This window comes from Phyllobates terribilis, unplaced genomic scaffold (assembly GCF_046119375.1).
Source record: "Phyllobates terribilis strain yellow unplaced genomic scaffold, ASM4611937v1 Scaffold_7__3_contigs__length_470593459, whole genome shotgun sequence".
NCBI lineage: Eukaryota > Metazoa > Chordata > Amphibia > Anura > Dendrobatidae > Phyllobates > Phyllobates terribilis.
In genome coordinates, this window is record NW_027362767.1 from 430271562 (window position 1) to 430295868 (window position 24307).

Sequence of the window (24307 nt, forward strand, 5' to 3'; positions counted from 1 at the left end):
ACAGCTCTTCAAAAATGGAAATTTGACACTTGAGTCTTGGTTACCCCCTTCTCTCTAAAGGTAACAGCTATGGAGACTGCAAAAGTGACAACCTGTCTGTGCACCATCTTCAGCACCAAGAGTGGTAGTCACTTTCTTTCCCCCATGTAACATGAACACAAAATTTCAGAATCCTGGAAAAAAAATTTATATATATATATTTTTTAAGAAAGAGCGACCTGCAGTGCAGGGAACTCCTGCTGCAAGTTGTACAGGAACAATTTGCTTGATGGACTTGCCCTTTAAATGCATTGGTCTGAGCTTACCTGCAGTACGGGAAGCGGTTTGGTTGGGTCCCTGGGAGGACGGGGTTAAGAACTTCTGCTTTAATGTCATTACATTTGTTCTTACACTTGGATATAATGCAGTAAGTCCCGGACTTTAAAGCTTTTTGCTGCAGTATCAGATGACGCGCGGGGGAACCAATGAAATCGAGCTGCTCATCACACTCCGAGATTCATTTCAGCTCTGAATCACTGAGCTGCAAAAACACGTTTGGAAACCTGGTGTATGGCGCCCTGATCATTACTTCACCGCTACATACTTGCACATAAATGCTGCACCCCAGAGACTCAATATACCCCCTTCTGCTAATTGCACCATTAGAATTGGTGCTGTTGGTTGACATTAACCCAACACCACCTGCAATAACAAATATTACCCCCTTCTTGACTACCACAGTTTTCCAATGGAATGCATAAACCCAGTGTTGGATTGGACTTCTCTACTGTTTTGTGATCTAAACAGTGGGGAAAAATATTCGCAAAGAAAAATTTTCAAAAATGTTTTGTTTTTGCCAAAATTTTTGGAAAAGGTGCTCCTAAACTGAACCTCAAACTTGGAGATGTGGGACCAGGTGTGTTTTAGGGCAGATAGGACATACAATTTTTGCTTAGGAGCCTTGATGTGACGACTTTTTTTTGTCTGGGCTTGTGTTCTCGTCGGGGCTTGTGTTCCTGTTGTAGTGAATAGTTGGGGCCCCAACAGGAGGACCTCACATGTTGTTTACTTTTGTGGGAGAGTAGTTATTAAATGGGTGATTGGACAGTCACAAGAACTATCGTAATACATAGAGAGAGGAAAAAAGGGACTAGCTGCCAACCATTTAGGTAACGTCAACCCTATAACTTCATTTCTGACAGTTCTTATAGTAGAAATTGACTGACACTACATTAGGCCCTCAGGCCCAAACCTGTGCACTTGAGCTGTAGAAACGACCCTGTCTATCGCATTTCGGACCTTTTTAGCTGCCAGGTGAACGGGCACTACCTGCCTGTTCTCTGCCCCTACGCCTTAACCAGTACACTTAATGGAAGATTTATAAGACTGATGCTTCATATTCATTAGGGGTAAAATGCAGGGCCAGCACCAGCACCTGACAAGCCAAGGCATGTGCCAGGGGCCGATGGCTTCTAAGGAGCCCACTCTGTCCTGGTTTGAATTTGTGACATCCACCATATTTGTACTGCAGATGTGTGCAAACATGTAGGTAGCGGGCTCCAGATGTGTCATACAGTACAGCCGGCACCCAATCGCAGCAGTTTAACGTCTTAGATGCCACAGTCAATTATGACAGCGGCATTTAAAAGGTTGGGAATGGAAGAAGGTCTCTCTTCTGATGCCTATCTGCTCCTCCACAATACGACTGCAGGGTGCCAGTGGGTTGTTATAGCAGCCAGGGGCCTACAAAAGGCCATGTTTGAACAACTAGGAAGCTCAGCCAGTGGCTGGGCTTCATAGGAGATTGGTAATACTTTGCGTATTAGGGTACAGTCAGACGGCCGTATAACTGCCCGCAATGCACGGACTGGCTGGTGGCTCTCCTGTGCTTGACAGCTGCATAGAAAAATATATGCAGCTGTCACGCCTGGCTCAGGAGAGCCGCCGACCAATCCGTGTATTGTGGTCAAATTTCGGTCAGATTTATACGGCCGTCTGACTACGCCCTTACAGTGTATCATACAAGCGATCAAGTGATTTCTGGTTCAAGTCCAATAAAGTATTGTAAAAAAAACATATATATATATATATTTTTTTTTCCCCAAAACCTAAATAAAATTGAAAAAATAATAATAAAACATATTTGGTATCGCCTTGTGCATAACTGTACAAAATAATAAAACATATGGTGAGCTGTTAAATGAATTAAAATGGTCACTTCTAAAAAAATATATATATAAAAAGAGATCATTTGGACCCCAAAATGGGGATGATAAAAGCTACAGCTCGAAAAAAAAGCCCCGACACAACGCTATCCACCAAAAAATTTAAAAAGTTAGAGCTCCTGAAAGGTGAGAAAGAAAAATCGAAAGTGAAGCGGAGCCCACTATTACTCTGCATAAACATGGGACCCTCTATCCACCAGAAGTTAAAATTGATTGATAAATCTCTTTGAAAAAAAAAACCACAGAATTTTGTTGCAAATCTCCTATCTAAAAGGTGACCTGCCATTGTTGACCATAGCAACCAATCATAGCACAGCTTTCATTTTACCAGAGCTGTTTGGGAAATGAAAACTGTGCTCTGATTGGTTGCTGTGAGCAACAAAGGCAGTTTCGCTTTCACTTTTGATCATTGAGGCCCACTATGTCAGAAATATGCACCACCCCCGTGGCCGATGTGTTTCCTACAGAGAGCTTCGGTATCACTGTGTTCCGACTCCACCATCCAGGGATCTTCATAGCAGCACACACGGGCTGCCCGGCTTCTACGGCGTGTGGCCCATTTCCATTTTGCTGGTTCGAGGGCATTTTTATGCATTTTTATGCCGGTGCATTTTCAGGTCACGTAATGCTTTTTCGTTCTGGATAGTGTTTTATTGGCTGCAGGTTAAATGTGTGTAAAGTGCTGGCAGCACTCAGAGTGACTCAGCGGCATTGCAAAAGCTGTCAGTTTGCAGAACTAGAAGCCATTTTACAGGCCCAATACTCCCCCGGCCGGCCGGTTATTACACCCCCCCAATGGCAAACATGGCTGCCTGTGGTCTTCACCTCTCTGCTGTAAAGCAGCACTCAACAACCCATAGCAAATATGTCTCAGTAATTAATTAGTAATTAACCCCTGCTGCTGTGTGACGCACGGGGAATGGCAGACAGTAGAGCGGAGCGACTCTGCACACGAGGACTGCTCTATAATGGAGATTTCCTCTAATAATTTTAAGGGTAATTCTAGTCAAAGCTAAAATTAAAATCATAGTTTTTGCTACATACCAGTTACCCTAACGATGGAGCACAGATTTCATGTCTTTCCAATACTAATTACTATAATTCTGCCTTTGTGCACAAGAATATAACCACTATAATACTGCCCCTATGTACAAGAATATAACTACTATAATACGGACCCCTATGTACAAGGATATAACTACTATAATTCTGCTCCTATGTACAAGAATATAACTACTATAATACTGCCCCTATGTACAAGAATATAACTACTATAATACTGCCCCTATGTACAAGAATATAACTACTATAATACTGCTCCTATGTACAAGAATATAACTACTATAATACTGCCCCTATGTACAAGAATATAACTACTATAATACTGCCCCTATGTACAAGAATATAACTACTATAATACTGCCCCTATGTACAAGAATATAACTACTATAATACTGCCCCCTATGTACAAGAATATAACTACTATAATACTGCTCCTATGTACAAGAATATAACTTCTATAATACTGTCCCCTATGTACAGGAATATAACTACTATAATACTGCCCCTATGTGCAAGAATATAAGTACTATAATCCTGCCCCTATGTACAAGGATATAACTACTATAATACTGTTCCTATGTGCAAGAATATAACTACTATAATACTGCCTCTATGTACAAGAATATAACTACTATAATACTGCCCCCTATGTACAAGAATATGACTACTATAATACTGCTCCTATGTACAAGAATATAACTACTATAATACTGCTCCTATGTACAAGAATATAACTACTATAATACTGCTGCTATGTACAAGAATATAACTACTATAATACTGCCCCCACATACAAGAATATAACTACTATAATACTGCCCCTATGTCCAAGAATATAACTACTATAATACTGTTCCTATGTACAAGAATATAACTACTCTATTACTACCCCCTATGTACAAGAATATAACTACTATATTACTGCACCTATGTACAAGAATATAACTACTATAATACTGCCCCTCTGTACAAGAATATAACTACTATAATACTGCCCCTCTGTACAAGAATATAACTACTATAATACTGCTCCTATATACAAGAATATAACTACTATAATACTGCCCCCTATGTACAAGAATATAACTACTATAATACTGCTCCTATATACAAGAATATAACTACTATAATACTGCCCCCACATACAAGAATATAACTACTATAATACTGCCCCCACATACAAGAATATAACTACAATAATACTGCCCCCAACATACAAGAATATAACTACTATAATACTGCTCCATATGTACAAGAATATAACTACTATAATTCTGCCCCTATGTACAAGAATATAACTACTATAATACTGCTCCATATGTACAGGAATATAACTACTATAATACTGCCCCCACATACAAGAATATAACTACAATAATACTGCCCCCACATACAAGAATATAACTACTATAATACTTCTCCATATGTACAAGAATATAACTACTATAATTCTGCCCCTATGTACAAGAATATAACTACTATAATACTGCTCCATATGTACAAGAATATATCTACTATAATACTGCTGCTATGTACAAGAATATAACTACTATAATACTGCCCCCACATGCAACAATATAACTACTATAATACTGCCCCTATGTACAAGAATATAACTACTATAATACTGCCCCTATGTCCAAGAATATAACTACTATAATACTGTTCCTATGTACATGAATATAACTACTATAATACTGCCCCCACATACAAGAATAAAACTACTATAATACTGCTCCTATGTACAAGAATATAACTACTCTAATACTGCCCCCTATGTACAAGAATATAACTACTATATTACTGCCCCTATGTACAAGAATATAGCTACTATAATACTGCCCCTCTGTACAAGAATATAACTACTATAATACTGCCCCTCTGTACAAGAATATAACTACTATAATACTGCTCCTATATACAAGAATATAACTACTATAATACTGCCCCCTATGTACAAGAATATAACTACTATAATACTGCTCCTATATACAAGAATATAACTACTATAATACTGCCCCCACATACAAGAATATAACTACTATAATACTGCCCCTACATACAAGAATATAACTACAATAATACTGCCCCCACATACTAGAATATAACTACTATAATACTGCTCCATATGTACAAGAATATAACTACTATAATTCTGCCCATATGTACAAGAATATAACTACTATAATACTGCTGCTATGTACAAGAATATAACTACTATAATACTGCCCCTATGTACAAGAATATAACTACTATAATACTGCCCCTATGTCCAAGAATATAACTACTATAATACTGTTCCTATGTACAAGAATATAACTACTATAATACTGCCCCCACATACAAGAATATAACTACTATAATACTGCTCCTATATACAAGAATATAACTACTATAATACTGATCCCTATGTACAAGAATATAACTACTATAATACTGCTCCTATGTACAAGAATATAACTACTCTAATACTGCCCCCACATACAAGAATATAACTACTATAATACTGCTCCTATGTACAAGAATATAACTACTATAATACTGCCCCCACATACAAGAATATAACTACTATAATACTGCTTCTATATACAAGAATATAACTACTATAATACTGCCCCCACATACAAGAATGTAACTACTATAATACTGCCCCCACATACAAGAATATAACTATTATAATACTTCTCCTATGTACTAGAATATAACTACTATAATACTGCCCCCTATGTACAAGAATATAACTACTATATTACTGCCCCTATGTACAAGAATATAGCTACTATAATACTGCCCCTCTGTACAAGAATATAACTACTATAATACTGCCCCTCTGTACAAGAATATAACTACTATAATACTGCTCCTATATACAAGAATATAACTACTATAATACTGCCCCCTATGTACAAGAATATAACTACTATAATACTGCTCCTATATACAAGAATATAACTGCTATAATACTGCCCCCACATACAAGAATATAACTACTATAATACTGCCCCTACATACAAGAATATAACTACAATAATACTGCCCCCACATACAAGAATATAACTACTATAATACTGCTCCATATGTACAAGAATATAACTACTATAATTCTGCCCCTATGTACAAGAATATAACTACTATAATACTGCTGCTATGTACAAGAATATAACTACTATAATACTGCCCCTATGTACAAGAATATAACTACTATAATACTGCCCCTATGTCCAAGAATATAACTACTATAATACTGTTCCTATGTACAAGAATATAACTACTATAATACTGCCCCCACATACAAGAATATAACTACTATAATACTGCCCCCACATACAAGAATATAACTATTATAATACTTCTCCTATGTACTAGAATATAACTACTATAATACTGCTCCCTATGTACAACAATATAACTACTATAATACTGCCCCCTATGTACAAGAATATAACTACTATAATACTGCTCCTATATACAAGAATATAGCTATTATAATACTTCTCCTATGTACTAGAATATAACTACTATAATACTGCTCCCTATGTACAACAATATAACTACTATAATACTGCCCCTATGTACAAGAATATAACTACTATAATACTGCCCCTCTGTACAAGAATATAACTACTATAATACTCCTATATACAAGAATATAACTACTATAATACTGCCCCCTATGTACAAGAATATAACTACTATAATACTGCTCCTATATACAAGAATATAACTACTATAATACTGCCCCCACATACAAGAATGTAGCTACTATAATACTGCCCCCACATACAAGAATATAACTATTATAATACTTCTCCTATGTACTAGAATATAACTACTATAATACTGCTCCCTATGTACAAGAATATAACTACTATAATACTGCCCCCTATGTACAAGAATATAACTACTATAATACTGCTCCTATATACAAGAATATAACTATTATAATACTTCTCCTATGTACTAGAATATAACTACTATAATACTGCCCCCTATGTACAAGAATATAACTACTATAATACTGCCCCTCTGTACAAGAATATAACTACTATAATACTGCTCCTATATACAAGAATATAACTATAATACTGCCACCACATACAAGAATATAACTACTATAATACTGCCCCCACATATAAGAATATAACTACTATAATACTGCCCCCACATACAAGAATATAACTACTATGATACTGCCCCCACATACAAGAATATAACTATTATAATACTTCTCCTATGTACAAGAATATAACTACTATAATACTGCTCCTATATACAAGAATATAACTACTATAATACTTCCCCCACATACAAGAATATAACTACTATAATACTGCCCCCACATACAAGAATGTAACTGCTATAATACTGCCCCCACATACAAGAATGTAACTACTATAATACTGCCCCCACATACAAGAATGTAACTACTATAATACTGCCCCTATGTACAAGAATATAACTACTATAATACTGCTCCTATGTACAAGAATGTAACTACTATAATACTGCTCCCTATGTACAAGAATATAACTACTATAATACTGCCCCTATGTACAACAATATAACTACTATAATACTGCCCCTATGTACAAGAATATAACTACTATAATACTGCCCCTCTGTACAAGAATATAACTACTATAATACTCCTATATACAAGAATATAACTACTATAATACTGCCCCCTATGTACAAGAATATAACTACTATAATACTGCTCCTATATACAAGAATATAACTACTATAATACTGCCCCCACATACAAGAATGTAACTACTATAATACTGCCCCCACATACAAGAATATAACTATTATAATACTTCTCCTATGTACTAGAATATAACTACTATAATACTGCTCCCTATGTACAAGAATATAACTACTATAATACTGCCCCCTATGTACAAGAATATAACTACTATAATACTGCTCCTATATACAAGAATATAACTATTATAATACTTCTCCTATGTACTAGAATATAACTACTATAATACTGCCCCCTATGTACAAGAATATAACTACTATAATACTGCCCCTCTGTACAAGAATATAACTACTATAATACTGCTCCTATATACAAGAATATAACTACTATAATACTGCCCCCTATGTACAAGAATATAACTACTATAATACTGCTCCTATATACAAGAATATAACTACTATAATACTGCCCCCTATGTACAAGAATATAACTACTAAAATACTGCTCCTATATACAAGAATATAACTACTATAATACTGCCCCCATATACAAGAATATAACTATTATAATACTGCCCCCACATACAAGAATATGACTACTATAATACTGCTCCATATGTACAAGAATATAACTACTATAATTCTGCCCCTATGTACAAGAATATAACTACTATAATACTGCTCCATATGTACAAGAATATAACTACTATAATACTGCTCCTATATACAAGAATATAACTATAATACTGCCACCACATACAAGAATATAACTACTATAATACTGCCCCCACATATAAGAATATAACTACTATAATACTGCCCCCACATACAAGAATATAACTACTATGATACTGCCCCCACATACAAGAATATAACTATTATAATACTTCTCCTATGTACAAGAATATAACTACTATAATACTGCTCCTATATACAAGAATATAACTACTATAATACTTCCCCCACATACAAGAATATAACTACTATAATACTGCCCCCACATACAAGAATGTAACTGCTATAATACTGCCCCCACATACAAGAATGTAACTACTATAATACTGCCCCCACATACAAGAATGTAACTACTATAATACTGCCCCTATGTACAAGAATATAACTACTATAATACTGCTCCTATGTACAAGAATGTAACTACTATAATACTGCTCCCTATGTACAAGAATATAACTACTATAATACTGCTCCTATATACAAGAATATAACTACTATAATACTGCCCCATATGTACAAGAATATAACGACTATAATACTGCTCCTATGTACAAGAATATAACTACTATAATACTGCTCCTATATACAAGAATATAACTACTATAATACTGCCCCATATGTACAAGAATATAACTACTATAGTACTGCTCCTATGTACAAGAATATAACTACTATAATACTGCCCCTATGTACAAAATATAACGACTATAATACTGCTCCTATGTACAAGAATATAACTACTATAATACTGCTCCTATATACAAGAATATAACTACTATAATGCTGCCCCCTATGTACAAGAATATAACTACTATAATACTACTCCTATATACAAGAATATAACTACTATAATACTGCCCCCACATACAAGAATGTAACTACTATAATACTGCCCCCACATACAAGAATATAACTATTATAATACTTCTCCTATGTACTAGAATATGACTACTATAATACTGCTCCCTATGTACAAAAATATAACTACTATAATACTGCCCCCTATGTACAAGAATATAACTACTATAATACTGCTCCTATATACAAGAATATAACTATTATAATACTTCTCCTATGTACTAGAATATAACTACTATAATACTGCCCCCTATGTACAAGAATATAACTACTATAATACTGCCCCTCTGTACAAGAATATAACTACTATAATACTGCTCCTATATACAAGAATATAACTACTATAATACTGCCCCCTATGTACAAGAATATAACTACTATAATACTGCTCCTATATACAAGAATATAACTACTATAATACTGCCCCCTATGTACAAGAATATAACTACTATAATACTGCTCCTATATACAAGAATATAACTACTATAATACTGCCCCCATATACAAGAATATAACTACTATAATACTGCCCCCACATACAAGAATATAACTACTATAATACTGCTCCATATGTGCAAGAATATAACTACTATAATTCTGCCCCTATGTACAAGAATATAACTACTATAATACTGCTCCATATGTACAAGAATATAACTACTATCATACTGCTCCTATATACAAGAATATAACTATAATACTGCCCCCACATACAAGAATATAACTACTATAATACTGCCCCCACATACAAGAATATAACTACTATAATACTGCCCCCACATACAAGAATATAACTACTATGATACTGCCCCCACATACAAGAATATAACTATTATAATACTTCTCCTATGTACAAGAATATAACTACTATAATACTGCTCCTATATACAAGAATATAACTACTATAATACTTCCCCCACATACAAGAATATAACTACTATAATACTGCCCCCACATACCATAATGTAACTGCTATAATACTGCCCCCACATACAAGAATGTAACTACTATAATACTGCCCCCACATACAAGAATGTAACTACTATAATACTGCCCCTATGTACAAGAATATAACTACTATAATACTGCTCCTATGTACAAGAATGTAACTACTATATTACTGCTCCTATATACAAGAATATAACTACTATAATACTGCCCCATATGTACAAGAATATAACGACTATAATACTGCTCCTATGTACAAGAATATAACTACTATAATACTGCTCCTATATACAAGAATATAACTACTATAATACTGCCCCATATGTACAAGAATATAACTACTATAGTACTGCTCCTATGTACAAGAATATAACTACTATAATACTGCCCCTATGTACAAAATATAACTACTATAATACTGCTCCTATGTACAAGAATATAACTACTATAATTCTTCCCCTATGTACAAGAATATAACTACTATAATACTGCCCCCACATACAAGAATGTAACTACTATAATACTGCCCCCACATACAAGAATATAACTATTATAATACTTCTTCTATGTACTAGAATATAACCACTATAATACTGATCCCTATGTACAAGAATATAACTACTATAATACTGCTCCTATGTACAAGAATATAACTACTCTAATACTGCCCCCACATACAAGAATATAACTACTATAATACTGCTCCTATGTACAAGAATATAACTACTATAATACTGCCCCCACATACAAGAATATAACTACTATAATACTGCTCCTATATACAAGAGTATAACTACTATAATACTGCCCCCACATACAAGAATGTAACTACTATAATACTGCCCCCACATACAAGAATATAACTATTATAATACTTCTCCTATGTACTAGAATATAACTACTATAATACTGCCCCCTATGTACAAGAATATAACTACTATATTACTGCCCCTATGTACAAGAATATAGCTACTATAATACTGCCCCTCTGTACAAGAATATAACTACTATAATACTGCCCCTCTGTACAAGAATATAACTACTATAATACTGCTCCTATATACAAGAATATAACTACTATAATACTGCCCCCTATGTACAAGAATATAACTACTATAATACTGCTCCTATATACAAGAATATAACTGCTATAATACTGCCCCCACATACAAGAATATAACTACTATAATACTGCCCCTACATACAAGAATATAACTACAATAATACTGCCCCCACATACAAGAATATAACTACTATAATACTGCTCCATATGTACAAGAATATAACTACTATAATACTGCTCCTATATACAAGAATATAACTACTATAATACTTCCCCCACATACAAGAATATAACTACTATAATACTGCCCCCACATACAAGAATGTAACTGCTATAATACTGCCCCCACATACAAGAATGTAACTACTATAATACTGCCCCCACATACAAGAATGTAACTACTATAATACTGCCCCTATGTACAAGAATATAACTACTATAATACTGCTCCTATGTACAAGAATGTAACTACTATATTACTGCTCCTATATACAAGAATATAACTACTATAATACTGCCCCATATGTACAAGAATATAACGACTATAATACTGCTCCTATGTACAAGAATATAACTACTATAATACTGCTCCTATATACAAGAATATAACTACTATAATACTGCCCCATATGTACAAGAATATAACTACTATAGTACTGCTCCTATGTACAAGAATATAACTACTATAATACTGCACCTATGTACAAAATATAACTACTATAATACTGCTCCTATGTACAAGAATATAACTACTATAATTCTTCCCCTATGTACAAGAATATAACTACTATAATACTGCTCCTATGTACAAGAATATAACTACTATAATTCTGCCCCTATGTACAAGAATATAACTACTATAATACTGCTCCTATGTACAAGAATATAACTACTATAATACTGCCCCCTATGTACAAGAATATACTACTATAATACTGCCCCCTATGTACAAGAATATAACTACTATAATACTGCCTCCTATGTACAAAAATATAACAACTATAATACTGCTCCTATGTACAAGAATATAACTACTATAATACTGCCCCCTATGTACAAGAATATAACAACTATAATACTGCTCCTATGTACAAGAATATAACTACTATAATACTGCCCCCTATGTACAAGAATATAACTACTATAATACTGCCTCCTATGTACAAGAATATAACTACTGTAATACTGCTCCTATGTACAAGAATATAACTACTATAATACTGCCTCCTATGTACAAGAATATAACTACTATAATACTGCCCCCTATGTACAAGAATATAACTACTATAATACTGCCTCCTATGTACAAGAATATAACAACTATAATACTGCTCCTATGTACAAGAATATAACTACTATAATACTGCCCCCTATGTACAAGAATATAACTACTATAATACTGCCCCCTATGTACAAGAATATAACTACTATAATACTGCCTCCTATGTACAAGAATATAACTACTATAATACTGCCCCCTATGTACAAGAATATAACTACTATAATACTGCCTCCTATGTACAAGAATATAACAACTATAATACTGCTCCTATGTACAAGAATATAACTACTATAATACTGCCCCCTATGTACAAGAATATAACTACTATAATACTGCCCCCTATGTACAAGAATATAACTACTATAATACTGCCTCCTATGTACAAGAATATAACTACTATAATACTGCTCCTATGTACAAGAATATAACTACTATAATACTGCCCCCTATGTACAAGAATATAACTACTATAATACTGCTCCTATATACAAGAATATAACTACTATAATACTGCTCCTATGTACAAGAATATAACTACTATAATGCCGCTCCTATGTACAAGAATATAACTACTATAATACTGCTCCTATGAACAAGAATATAACTACTATAATACTGCCCCCTATGTACAGTAATATAACTACTATAATACTGCCCCCTATGTACAAGAATATAACTACTATAATTCTGCCCCTATGTACAAGAATGACAGTGACATGTAGTCATTGGTATGAGATCTCTAGTAATTAAAGTGACGGCGGTATTTAGTATGTTGTGATGTCCATGCCTTGGCTATCAGGCAGTGACTGTGTAGCAGTCGTGGTAGTTGCTCTCCTTCATCTCTTCTTGTGGACATTTCTTTCTGAAGATAATAGACATTGTGGCAGTAGACTTCTTTCTTTATTGTAACTACAAGCCCCAGCAGGATTTGTAGAGCTGGTATTGTCTGTCTGGAAGACCCTCTTTGGTCATCTTTCTTTCCCACATCACTTTCTAGTCTTGTCCCAGTAACACTCCTTACTTCTCTCCGTGTACAGAGATTGTAGAAGATTCTGCAAAAATCCCTTTGACCTAAATACAAATTGAATGAAGGAGAACGATTGGGAGGGGGCAAACATGTATGGGGAGCAGATACTTCCAGGCCCCGTCACTTCTTTAATCTGCTGTATCGCCTGTGCTTGATCTTGTGGTTTTCTCTTGCCTCTTTTTATGGTTTCCCACCACTCCAGACCCTTCCCCATCTTCGACATAGAATTTTCTTCCTTGTCTACCACCTGCATCTTTGCGGTCTTTTATGCTCGATCCTGCTCAGTTTTACAGTTTTCGTCTATATTTGACTAGGAATCGTGTAAACTGTTTTCTGACATCTGGCATTTTTCCCTAATACGTTGTTCATTTGTACAACGAAAGGATCTGGCATTAGCTTCCTGGTGTTTATAGGGGAAGGGATTTCCTGAACTTTCAGGATCAGGACTTCTACGATTTCCTACAAATATATGAATGTTTCTTCCACCATTCTTACTCTTATCTTTTCATCTTTCTCTATTGATATTTCATCCTTTTCTCCTGTTTCTTCATCTTTTTCTTCCTTTAATTGTTCTCCTTCCCTTGTTCTTCCATCTTTCACTTGTTTATTTTATCATCCTTTTATTCTTTATCTTCCCTTTCTTTATAAAGTTCTCCCTCTTTTTGCCTTCTTTCATCTTTTTCATGTCATTCCATTTCTTCATTATTCTTTTGCCCTTCTCATTCTTCTCCATCTTTCTCTTATTTCTTTTCTTTATCCCCCTTCTCCTTTTGTTTTCTTCTTCTTAATCTTTGCCTTCTCCTTGTTTTTCATATTCTTTACCATTCGTTTTCCCTTTTTTCTTCTCTGTCTTCCTCCTCTCATTCTTCTGCTTCCTTCCCTTCTTATTTTTATCATCCATCTTCCTTTTCTCCATCCACTTACTTACAAATTTATTTGACCAGTTTGGTTTTTATCCTGTTTCTTTTATCTCTTCTACCATATTTTTCTTCACCTTTATCATCATTAGTTGTTTATCTTCATGCTATCTCCACCTCTTTCATCTTCTTTTTATTTTTCTCCTGTTAGTTCCCTCCTTCCTATCCTCTTTCTACAACATCTCGTCTTATTCTCCTTCCTATTTGCTATTCTTCCTTATATTTTCTCCTTTTTGCCTCTCCTCATTCTTTTACTTTTACTGCTTCTGCTTACTTATCATCATCATCATCATCTCTATCTGTTTCTCCACATGTTCTTAACCCCTTCTTTATTTTTCTCCATCCTCATCTTCTCCTTCAATGTCATCACATTTTGTTTTCCTTCCTCTTTGATTTTTTTTAATCTTTTTCCCCTTCTCACTTTGCTCTTTTTTTTCCTCTTCTTCTTTTTCATTATGAACCATTTTTTTTCTTCGCCCTCTTTTTTTCTCAGACTTCCTCTTTTAGCTCTTTTTTTCTTCTTCATCTTCTCTTCTTTTGCTTCATCACCTCCTTTATATTTCCTGCAAATTCTTCTTTTTTCTTTTTCCTTTTCCACATATTTTTTGTTTTCCTCTTTTTTCACGTCTTCTCTCGCTACCTCTTCTTCTTTTGCTTACTTTTCCACCTCTTTTTCACAATCATCAGTTTTTTAGTTTCTTCTGTATTATCTTCCCATTTCTGCCCTGTCTTCTAATACTTCTTAGTGCCGCTGTGGCTATATGAGTGAGGTTTTCTCCAGATTGGTCATTCACCCGTCTTCAGACGTTATAATGGTCTATTCAGGATTTCTTATATTGAGAGTCTCCACAACCCAACTCCTTCTGAAGATGTAATCTCTGCAGAGTCGGTTATGGGATATTGTGTGTGAAGTGCGGACATAACAAAATAGTATTTCGGGTATGGAGTCTCTTAAAAGTTGAGTCATTTCTTGAGGTCTTGGATATCTGCGGACAACCCTGGATAACGACTTTCTCCTTTGCTTCGGTTCATTGTATTGAGTTTTGTTCTGTATAGTGAATTTTTTTCTGTTTGTCTCTTCTTCCTCTTTCCCTCCTTGTCCAAGTCAGTGCCCAAAATAAGATAAAGCTTTTAGTGAAAAGTGAAGTGGAAGGTTCTTCTGGATCCATTCAAGGATCTACTCTACTTGATGTCCACGTTACAATGATTTGAGGGCTATAACTTATTTTTAATGACTTGTATGCTTTTGCTAGTTTTATCTTTATGTATCTTGATTTTTTATGGGTTCTCCTGTATATCTGGGGGAACAGTCTTGACTCTGAGGGTCTTTGTGTTGATTTCATCTACACAGTACCACATTTTTAGAGCTTTTTCTTTGCTTCTTCTGTTTTTTTTTGGTCTTCACTCTAATAGATTTATACCAAGCCAGAGTTTGCCATTACTCATCATGACATTTTTGGTGCTGTGTTACCTTAACTTGGAGAGAAAAAAGGAAGCACAAATGATGTAGCTGCAAAGAGTTAGTCAACGCATTTCGAACTTCCACATCTGTCTCTGTATGTTTTGCTACCTGCGCTTGCATGGTGTCATGCTCCCTTCTTCGCTCGCACCTGTCATCTGCTTGTCACCTCCGTCCTGTATCCATTGCTCTCCCTCTGCCCCTATCGCAGCCCCATCCTTGCTCTCCCCCCTCTCTCATTTCCCATTCTCTTTGTAATCCCTCGCTCCCTTCGGCGTGGGTGACATCATTGCGTCTCCTCCCCCTGCTCCCTCTCTCCATCTCTCTGTCGTTCTCTAGACTGCAGAATTAAATCAGGAATCGTGCAGATGCTGCGGTGCTCTCCTGCCACATCCGTGGGCTGTCTTGCTGCACACTGACACTGCCTGTCTAATTTGGTCACTGGCTGTCTCTCTGGATTTCTCTTTTCCATTCTTTTCCATTCACTGATCCCAGGCATTCCATTCTGTACATCGCTCCTTCCTGACAGTCTAATTGCGCTCTCGTGTGCCTGTCAGTCTCATGGTTCCACCTGTTCTTTCTGCTTCCTGTTGATCTTTGTGCTTTACCGTCTTTTGCCATCTGTTTAATATTTTTTTTTTTGGTGTGTTTTGCTTGCGCTTTCTTGTCCCCGTCACTTGCTCTCTCGCACCTTTTAACCCCCTCGCACTTCTTTTCCCTGTACCTGCGTGTACGATGTCTCCCCCTATACCCAATCTCTCCGGCCTCCTGTTACCCTTGTTCTCCCCACTCCCCCAATGATGATGTCTCCCCCACTGGCCATGTCTCTGTCTCTCTGTGTGCCTGTGCTGACTCTCTTGCTGTGTGATGTGGTCTCAGGTAAGAAAGCCTTGCACGTGGGCGCTCTCTTCCCCATGAGTGGGGGGTGGCCTGGGGGACAGGCCTGTCACCCAGCCGCACAGATGGCCCTGGAAGACGTCAACAACAGAAGGGATATATTGCCGGAGTATGAACTTAGACTTATTCACCATGACAGCCAGGTGAGTGCTGGTAATGGGGTGGCGGTGGGATTGTGGTGGTGGCGGTGGTATTTGTGGTGGTGGCGGTGGTATTGGTGGTGGTAGCGGTGGTATTGGTGGTGTTCATGGTGGTGGTGGAGGTGGTTGTGGTGATGGCGGTGGGTGAAGGCTACATGGGGGTGATAGGTGGTTGCCGGTCTCTTGTAGCACACCTGTATATAACACCTGTACGGTCCGGACGCCCCGACAGGCGGTGGATGGCATAGGTGAACCCTGACTATAATAGAGGAGAGACTGGAGAGACTGCTTCATTAGTCAGTGACTAAAAAAAAAGCAAAGAAAGAATAATAGATGTCAAAATAAAAGTGAGAGAGATGAAGAACAAAAGTGAAAAAGAGAAAGTGAGGAGGAGGAGGTGGCAAGAGTGACAGGATGGAAGACAGCAGGGGAAAAGTGAGAGACAGCAGTGACAGGAGTGAGACCACCACAGGGGGGCTCGGACACTGACTGTGTGACCTTTACTAAGACTATCTCTGAGGGGGGAGAGAGAGCGCAGGGGGTGCAGCCAGGCTCTCTCACAGGATTACCCCCTGCGCTCTCATTATTCCACTCAGCTCTCTCACTGTTACCACGGCAACGGAGGAAAGGGTAAAATATTCCGGAGAAGAGAGATAGACCGAGAGAGTGAGAGTGAGAGAGGAATGGGCAGAGAGGGGGGAGAGAAAGAGACAGATGGGGAGAGAGACAAATACAGGAGATGGAAGCAGCAGGAGAGGCTGAGCAGGGAGAGCACTCTCATCATCCACTTTCTATCAGTTCAGTAGTGACAGTCAGGGTTTCGGCTCTAATTCTACCATCTCATATTTGTCTGCCCTCTCTAGTGTGACCCCGGCCAGGCGACGCGCCACCTGTATGAGTTGCTGTACAATGACCCCATAAAGATCATGCTGATGCCGGGGTGCAGCAGTGTCTCCACTCTGGTGGCGGAAGCGGCCCGCATGTGGCATCTCATTGTGGTGAGGAGTTCCTCTGGCCTCTCCAACGCTTTCTTTGTTTTCCCTCTTATCTTCACTGTTCAACATTCAGGTCTCTTGGTTTCTTCTTCTTTCCCACTTCCTTCCACTTCTCATCTTCTGCTTCCTTCCATCCTCAGTGATTTACCCCTGGTGTTCTTCTTCTTCTTCCTCTGATCTTCTCTTTGGTTCACTGATCTCCTTATCGTCAGTCTCTTTTTTCTCTTCTCCAGTCTGCTGCTCTCTTATTTTTCTTCTTTTGTTCATCCTTCTTCTAGTTCTTGTACTTCTGCCCCTAATTAGCCCCTGTCACCCGCTACTCTTCTTCCATTATCTTCCGCTGCCTCCTAGACAGCCCCATTTATCCCTCTGCACCTTCCTACTATTCATCTTACTTTCTATTGTATTCTTCTCATCTCATCATCTTTTTTTGCCTTTGTTGTAGTTTTATTATATTTTTTTACAGTGCGTTAACTATTCTTCATCTCTTTCCTTACGTCCTTAAAATCAGTTTGTGTTTTTAGTTTCTTTTCTTCTTGTTTGCTCTTTCTTTTTTCTTTCTCTTCTCCCTCCTTCTTTCTTTCTTTATCTTCTCTCTTTCACTCATTATTTCTTTTTCTTTAGTTCTTCCTTCCTTTCTCTTTTCTTTCCTTTCTCCCTTTCTCTTTTCTTTTTCTTTGCTCTCCTATTTTTTGATTACTTGCTGAATTCCTTTCACTCATTATTTTGTTTCTACATTTCTTTATTTCTCTTTCTCCCTTTTCTTTCCTTTCTATATTTTTCTTTCTTTCTTTTCTTTCTCTCTTTCCTTTTTCTTTGCTCTCCTTTTTCTCGATTACTCACTGACTTCCATTCACAATATTAACTATATTTTACAGCGATGTGTTATTATTGATTTCACCTTTTATGACGTCTCTTCGTTCTTCTCTCGTTTTCACCATTTTACTCTTCACCATAACCATAATCTCTTTCTCTTCTCCAGCACCTCTCATGAGTGTACCTAATCTCATATAATTGATCTCCTCACCCTCCAGCTTTCTTATGGCTCCAGTTCACCGGCGCTCTCAAACCGTCAAAGATTCCCAACCTTCTTCCGCACACATCCATCTGCAACCTTGCACAATCCTACCAGGGTCCAACTCTTCAAAAAGTGGGGATGGACTAAGATTGCGACCATTCAGCAAACGACTGAGGTCTTTACTTCTGTGAGTAAAGATGACCAAAATATCATCATCATCAGAAAAAATATCAATGTGTAACCCTAAGTATCTCCAGAATAAATGTGTTATTCTTCAGATGTTTTCATATGTTCACGTCTAAAAAGTCTGAAGTCATATTTTAGCATTTATATGTTATACTACCAAAAGAACCACCATCTTTCTCTATGGGTGGTGGCAACCTACTTGTGAATCCCACTCTTGCCAAGTACCGTAAGCAGCCGGCCAGAGGGTCTAAAGCTGCCCAAACACATAACATAAAAGTTGGCTCAATGTGCCATTATCCACGCCTAATGTTTTATTAAATGCTCTTATGAAATTCTACGAACATGATATTAAAAAAATAATTAAGCCCGAATCATTTATCCACTAAAGTTCCTCAGTGTTTCTAAACTTGAATGAAGCATCGTTAGATCTCAAAGGCTTTAAATCTAGGTGAGAACTTATCACAGTGGCCGTCTTATAATATTATGAAGCTCATTATCATCTAAATAGTCCAAGGCTGCTCCTGTATAGTCCCACAGGCCACTGTAATTATAAGACATGTTCCACCTTTCATTTGGCCTCCCTGATTAATTCCTTCCCTTTCTATCCAGACTCTGGATGACCTAGAGGAACGAGTGAAGGAAGCCGGCATTGAAATCACGTTCCGCCAGAGCTTCTTCTCTGACCCCACTGTTCCAGTGAAAAATCTCAAGGTATGGACTGGTGTCCTACTCAGTGTCACTTGGGAACTTCCTGCTGGCAGGAATTAGAATTGATTGAGCTTGTTGTCCTTCCCAGGAGACTCACCTTTGGTCAATGGGTAGGACTGCAGCACAGTGATTGACTCCTTACCTGGTCAATAAAGATCATTAAATGACTGTACTCAGCCCTATTCCGTGTGACTGTCTCTTCTCGCTTTCTCTCCTCGTTTTCTCTGTTCTGTTTTCTTTTCAATATTCGGCTTCTCACTTATTCTTCTTATCTTATTTTTCAGAGACAAGATGCTAGAATAATCGTTGGATTGTTCTATGAAACCGAGGCACGGAAGGTCTTTTGTGAGGTAAAATTAGACATTACTTATTTCCTGAAAGGTGTTTGCCTTGGTTATTATTAGAACTACTTTTTTTTTGTCTTCATCTTGAAACGGCTCCACGTTGCCACCTTCTTGTAGCTCAAGTTCTTTTGTCTTCTTTATGTATGGTTTAAGAAAAATAAGAGAATTTCATCCAAAAATTTAAAAAATCCTGACTACATATTGTATATGCCAATCGGTCAATACAGTCAACCAAAATACCCAATATTTTGTAGGCCACCACTTGGGGCACGGGTGTCACAAAACCTTTAAAGGTGGTCCTGTGGTGTCTTCACCAAGATTGTAGCCTCAGATCTTGTAGGTCTCGTGTGTTGCTCGGTGTGTCGCTCAGTGTGTCGCTCGGTGTGTCGCTCGGTGTGTCGCTCGGTGTGTCGCTCGGTGTGTGTTGCTCGGTGTGGCTTCCGTGACAAAATGATCGATTGGACTCAAATCTGGGGGAAATTTAGAGACAAGTAAACACCTTCATCTCTTTGCCGTTTTGTTTACTTTAGCTCTCAAAATCTGATCTCTAATAATTTTGTTTAGTCTATTCTTTCGGAGTTGTGCGTAGTCCACTTTTTTTTTTTCCTAAATTTACTCTTGCTCATCCATATCCTTTTTGTAATTGTGTTAAATTAAAAAAAAACAAACATCTCCTTTCAGGTCTACAAAGAGCGCCTCTTTGGTAAGAAGTACGTCTGGTTTCTGATTGGTTGGTACGCCGATAACTGGTTCAAGACACCGGATCCAGCTATAAACTGCACGGTGGAGGAGATGACTCGGGCCGTTGAGGGTCATGTAACCACAGAAATAGTCATGTTGAACCCAGAAAACACCCGTGGTATCTCCAATATGGTAACTATGGCCTCCGTATACTTCTATTTCACCCTTTTAACTGATCTGCAATCTTATTTGACTGAAGTGTGATCTTCTTCTTGTAGACATCCCAGGAGTTCATGGACAAGCTTCAGAAACGCCTTGGCAAGGACCCAGAAGGGGTCGGAGGTCTTCAGGAGGCTCCTCTTGCCTATGATGCTATCTGGGCACTTGCACTTGCCCTTAACAAAACAGCTTATGAGTTATCGAAGAAAAGTCTCCGACTAGAAGACTTCAACTATAACAATGATAACATCAGCCGGGAGATCTACAAGGCCATGAATTCATCCTCCTTTGATGGCGTTTCAGTGAGTCTCCTCCATTCATTATTTGTTTTGTTTTATTTTGAAGCTTTTCTCTTCCGCGCTTATCTTTTTATATATATCATGTTTTATTGACTGCGGAGAAACAATGTCTCCTTCAATGGAATTGAAGATCTGCTTTGTTCTGGATCTGCCGAACGATGAAGCTCAATCTTCTGCGCCATGATCTTCAAACAGGCCCATCACCATTAAACGATGGCATTTCATGGCACCCATATTGGTTTCATGGTATTGTACAAAGCTGATGAATACTCGGCATCTATTCATGCGCCATTGATTTTTACGGGGAAGTCAATATTGTCGTGTTCACCATAGAAGTCCAAGGTTTCATTGACATTTCTGAAGCCATACTGACCTTTTTACCCATTTTTTGGGGGTGAAATCTAATTCTTTAGTTTTATTAGTTCTGTTTTTTTTTTTTAACATTTAATGGTGATCTCCAGGAAAACATAGGCATGATATGCTTGTGTTATACCCTAGGATTCCAAGGTGCTGGTCTGCTGGATGCATCTGTAGTGATCGCAGCATATATTTTCCCTCTTACATAAACAGGCAATGGTCCTTTTCCAAAATTGCTCCACTCAAGACCAGGGCAACCCTATGACCATCTGGGCTATTCAGAAGATAGGAACAATGGACCTCTGGACATTGCCCATTGACCCAAACGCTCAGCTTGCCCCTAGATTACTTTCACATATGTGTAGATCAAGCATTTACGGCACCTTCGGACATTGCTAATTTGCCCCAGGATCCGATTCTCTTATATAAACCCGCATAGAAGTGAGAGATGACTGTGCGGAGAGACCTGGTCAGTGCACACACATTTTTTTTATATTCTTCACATAAATTCCACGACGGAAGGATCAATAAGTCAGAAAAGCTGCATGTTCTGGGTTATTGATCCGTTCTTTATAACATGCATTTGCCGACCGTCTGGTTGTGCCTGGGAATAAATCATCCCTGTGGCTTTTGCAGTCGCTGATTTCTGTGCACACAGGCGATCGTATAAACCAGCAAACATCAGATTGGCGTCTTCTCCTTATTTTCTAACCTATTCTTTCCATCTATTTCCAGGGTCACGTGGTCTTTGATGCCAGTGGGTCTCGTATGGCCTGGACTCTTATAGAACAGCTCCAAGGTATGTGCTGCTGGCCATAAACATCACCATCGTTACTAAGGACCGATTATCAAATCACAGAACGGTCCTTCGTGGAATAAGACCACCTTCAAGGGGTTGTCCATCTTTGTAGACAATTTTTTTATTTCACTGCATGTATTTGGGGCTAAAAATCGTTCTTGCAATTGGTCTTGGACACATTTTCTAGCAGCTTATTTTATAATGGACGCCAATGAGTGATATCTCCTTTCATCCCTAGTAGCTGTAAAGCCAATGTTGGTTCATATCTGTCCATGCTGGAGGAACCATTCATGGTTGGAGCTCTAGAGAAGATCATATAATACGGGGTCCTTTGTGTTCTAGGTGGACTCTACAAGAAGATCGGTTATTATGACAGCACAAAGGATAACCTCTCCTGGTATAACAATGACAAGTGGATCGGTGAGCGCTCACACCGGCCCTCACTCTCGGATCTGTCTTAATAGCCCCTTCAAGTCCACTTGACCCCTTTTCATCCAATTTGCTCCTCTCTCTTGAGCGCCTCACACTTATCACACATACAGTGCTGGCCAAAAGTATTGGCACCCCTGCAATTCTGTCAGATAATACTCAGTTTCTTCCTGAAAATGATTGCAATCACAAATTCTTTGGTATTATTCTCTTCATTTAATTTGTCTTCAATGAAAAAAGCACAAAAAGAATTGTCCTAAAGCCAAATTGGATATAATTCCACACCAAACCTAAAAAAGGGGGTGGACAAAAGTATTGGCACCCTTTGAAAAATCATGTGATGCTTCTCTAATTCGTGTAATTAACAGCACCTGTAACTTACCTGTGGCACCTAACAGGTGTTGGCAATAACTAAATCACACTTGCAGCCAGTTAACATGGATTAAAGTTGACTCAACCTCTGTCCTGTGTCCTTGTGTGCACCACATTGAGCATGGAGAAAAGAAAGAAGACCAAAGAACTGTCTGAGGACTTGAGAAACCAAATTGTGAGGAAGCATGAGCAATCTCAAGGCTACAAATCCATCTCCAAAGACCTGAATGTTCCTGTGTCTTCCGTGCACAGTGTCATCAAGAAGTGTAAAGCCCATGGCACTGTGGCTAACCTCCCTAGATGTGGACGGAAAAGAAAAATTCACGAGAGATTTCAACGCAAGATTGTGCGGATGGTGGATAAAGAACCTCGACTAACATCCAAACAAGTTCAAGCTGCCCTGCAGTCCGAGGGTACAACAGTGTCAACCCGTACTATCCGTCGGCGTCTGAATGAAAAGGGACTGTATGGTAGGATACCCAGGAAGACCCCACTTCTTACCCCGAGACATAAAAAAGCCAGGCTGGAGTTTGCCAAAACTTACCTGAGAAAGCCTAAAACGTTTTGGAAGAATGTTCTCTGGTCAGATGAGAGAAAAGTA

General features: G+C 37.6%; 1 protein-coding gene across 2 annotated transcripts in view; it reads left to right on the forward strand.

The window, feature by feature from the left end:
• Nucleotides 1-24307, forward strand: part of GABBR1 (gamma-aminobutyric acid type B receptor subunit 1) — a 109299-nt gene that overhangs the window by 47155 nt on the left and 37837 nt on the right. Inside the window, exons 1-10 of one of the 2 annotated variants that reach the window (XM_073642026.1) lie at nt 16585-16699; nt 17142-17302; nt 18163-18297; nt 19329-19499; nt 20108-20209; nt 20491-20556; nt 21232-21423; nt 21510-21752; nt 22842-22905; nt 23248-23325. In XM_073642026.1, coding sequence (XP_073498127.1) covers nt 17177-17302; nt 18163-18297; nt 19329-19499; nt 20108-20209; nt 20491-20556; nt 21232-21423; nt 21510-21752; nt 22842-22905; nt 23248-23325 — 1177 coding nt within the window. In that variant the 5' untranslated portion in view covers nt 16585-16699; nt 17142-17176. Of the gene's footprint in view, nt 1-16584; nt 16700-17141; nt 17303-18162; nt 18298-19328; nt 19500-20107; nt 20210-20490; nt 20557-21231; nt 21424-21509; nt 21753-22841; nt 22906-23247; nt 23326-24307 lie in introns of those variants that run through there. The other variant, XM_073642025.1, reaches the window with a different exon arrangement.